The following is a 3211-nucleotide window of genomic DNA, read 5'->3' as shown; positions in this document are numbered from 1 at the left end:
AATGAAGTTTAAACAAAAGCTCTTAATGATAACAAATTAGAAAAATGTGTTTAGGTAAAAATTAGTGGGCCTCAAACCCATGACTTAATGAACGTTCTTATCCCAGCTAAAATGTTATGCGACAACTTTGGAGAGAAAAAAAGAAATAATGATATTGTAATTGTTTTTATTGTTCGATAGAAGTATGTGTCACAATATGGAAGTGTCCTACACAAAGAAAAGATATTCTTATCGTACAGAACCATTACTAGATTAAAACTTTTTAACTGTTCATTTCATTGTCGAGATTTTTAGGAGGTTTTTTTTTTAATATTTATGTTATTTATGTGGAATTGTGACTTTGTAGAAAATGTAATGTTCGCACGTATATAAACAATTTGAAGTGTAACAAGATTCGTTTTCTCAAAAATCGAAAAAGCATGTAATTTTCTTCTTTGAATTATGCCTATACATGGAGTGAACAAATAATTTGATAAATTTATGTAATAAACATAAACTATTTTCTTAATACCGCAAAAGTTTATAAAGCCATAATTTCACAAGACTTTTCATACTTTTCAAAAGGCATACTTCAGCTAAAAAAAACCGACTACGTAAATTACCTATGCTTTACAATCTTAATCGAATTGAAATTTATCGCCAATTCTGTTATTAGTATATAAATTGCAATAACGTTGAACACTACTCCACCTTCCTACCTATACAAGAAGGTGATAATTTGTATCTAAAATTTAACTAATATTTTTCCTCATTGGCTAGGTTACAATAATAAGGAACGTTAACATTCAATACTTGTTTTATAAATTCTGTATTTAACTCCAATAGAAGATTCTTGAATTGTATCATGAGGCCATTTTTGTAAAAATTGATATCTTTTATTAACAGTTGACCATGATTATAGTTATTAACTGTAATGTACGATCTTTATTTAATCTTTTCGAATATATAAACAACTATAAATCAAACTTTGCCGCAGTTAAGACCGCCGATACAAACAAGATTAATTATTCTTAACAAACATCCAATCTAGAAAGTTATTAAAATTATATTTTAATTGTTTTAAATTCCCTATGTAAACAACACCTTTTTAAAACACTAATTAGACAAGAACGATCTCGGTTCATTTTTTATAAACACATTAATGGGCTTTTTGTTCATTCTTGTTGGACAATATGACATGAAAATAATTAATAGGTGGACTTTCCTTAACTTATTTTAAAATTACAAAGATTTCCGCATTCTGACAGCGGACATCTGTGTCGAACGTAGTATATAGCCTGTGTATCCGGTTCTTCAATTGAACTGATCTCTGAACAATGAGAGGAACAGGTGCCCTGTTGGTCTGGCTGGTGATAGTAAACGGTCCAGGATTGGTTCTGGCCAAAGATAAAATTGAAGGTAAGAAAAAATATTGAAATATCTTCTAAAAGCATTGTTTAATTTTTTTATACACTTAACATTTAAATGTAAATTCTGAATGAAATGATTTTCTCAAACAGGAGGATTTACCCCTATTTGTAGGATATGTGAACTTATCTACGGAATATTTTCCCCTCAGTGTTATTTTCACTGTATGAATCCATTACCTTATCCTGGACCTGTTGTATCTCAGCCTCAAACCGGGGTCCGCCGTTATGACATTCAGTGTGCCTACTGTCAATCTATCCATGGCGTCGGATCTCCACAATGTAACACTTTTTGTCACGGAAGAAGGCCTGAAACCCATGGGACCAGTTTCTGCGTGTTTTGTCTCTTCATATACGGACCAAATTCCAATCAGTGCACACGCATGTGTCCAGTTATAGGTTCGAGTACGAGCAGTGTCAATGATCCTATTTGCGCGAGATGTCAACAGGAACATGGCGCTGGATCTCCCCATTGTCGAACAGTGTGTGTTCTAAACGCATTTTCTATTGCAAATAGCAATATCATAGCCAGCATGACTGCAGGGAATTCAGCCGATTATCTAAGGAAACCTGTTAAAAGACTTGGAGTGTACTAAAAATCCTGCTATGTCAAGTTGAACGTTGTACTTAATACTTTTAACAGTGCTTCTTTTCAGATCCTATGGTGGCATATCTCTGCCCCTTGTGTGCATGTTATTTTTCTATTAAATATGTCGACATGCAAGATAAATATGTTGACATGCAAGATCATTATGTCGACATGCAACATAACTATGTTGACATGCAAGAAAATTGCAATCAGATGAGAATTATACAAAATCTCAAAAAATCTCAAATATCGCCCACCTGTGACATCCAAGATGCAAGATGCCTCCTTTTTATGTCGACATGCAACTTATTTATGTCGACATGCAACTTATTTATGTCGACATGCAACTTAGTTATGTTAACATGCAACTTACTTATGTTGACATGCGAGATAAATATGTTGACATGCAACTAAGTTATGTTTACATGCAAGATAAATAACTTATAAGTTGTATGTCAACATAACTTAGTTGCATGTCGACATAAATATGTTGCATGTCAACATATTTATCTTGCATGTTAACATAACTAACTTGCATGTCGACATAAATAAGTTGCATGTCGACATAAATAAGTTGCATGCTAACATAAAGAAGTTGCATGTTAACATAAATAAGTTGCATTTTGACATCAATAGGTAGCGTATCTAGCATCTTGGATGTCACATGTTGGCGATATTTGAGATTTTTTATAACTCTTATTTGATTGCAGTTTTCTTGCATGTCAACATAGTTATGTTGCATGTTGACATAACTATCTTGCATGTCAACATATTTATCTTGCATGTCGACATAATAAGTAGAAAAATAACTTGCACACAAGGGGCAGAGATATGCCACCATAAGATCCTCTTCTCTTGGTACATATTTTAAAATGCTTGCTTTGTACTTTTGTTTACTCTAAGGTGCATTTTGAGGTTAAACTATCATTTAGCAATGAGATTTTCAAACTATATGTTTGCTTATATTGGGAATGTAATATGCAATAAATAAATTTGCCAATTAAGACAGGATATGCACTTCTTAATAACTTTTGTGGATTTGTCGTCTTTTTTAAAAAAAAAAGCGTACATACACAACGATCAAAAACAACCATAACTCCGAACTACTGATTCAGAATAGTATGTTATTTCGTATTATTATGTTGATAAAAGTTAGATATAAAACATTGTGGATTCATTCTTAGATCGGCTTTTAGGCACTAGACTAGTAATAAAC

The 3211-nt window shown here is 32.3% G+C and overlaps 1 protein-coding gene across 1 annotated transcript; it reads left to right on the top strand.

Annotated features, from left to right (window-relative positions):
* The first annotated feature begins 1266 nt into the window (after positions 1–1266).
* Positions 1267–2137, top strand: LOC128191842 (uncharacterized). Its single transcript, XM_052864166.1, has 2 exons — positions 1267–1398; positions 1500–2137. The coding sequence occupies exons 1-2, from the start codon at positions 1317–1319 to the stop codon at positions 2000–2002; spliced, it is 585 nt and encodes a 194-aa protein (XP_052720126.1). The 5' UTR covers positions 1267–1316; the 3' UTR covers positions 2003–2137.
* The last annotated feature ends 1074 nt before the right edge of the window (positions 2138–3211 follow it).

Source organism: Crassostrea angulata, chromosome 7, assembly GCF_025612915.1.
Source record: "Crassostrea angulata isolate pt1a10 chromosome 7, ASM2561291v2, whole genome shotgun sequence".
Taxonomy (NCBI): domain Eukaryota; kingdom Metazoa; phylum Mollusca; class Bivalvia; order Ostreida; family Ostreidae; genus Magallana; species Magallana angulata.
This window is presented reverse-complemented; position numbering and strand designations above follow the sequence as displayed.

Bases quoted from the DNA above. Each gene is read 5' to 3' on its own strand.
- LOC128191842 (XM_052864166.1), top strand. From the start codon at position 1,317: ATGAGAGGAACAGGTGCCCTGTTGGTCTGGCTGGTGATAGTAAACGGT. The intron at 1,399-1,499 runs GTAAGAAAAAAT...TTTCTCAAACAG, and splicing joins GGCCAAAGATAAAATTGAAG to GAGGATTTACCCCTATTTGT.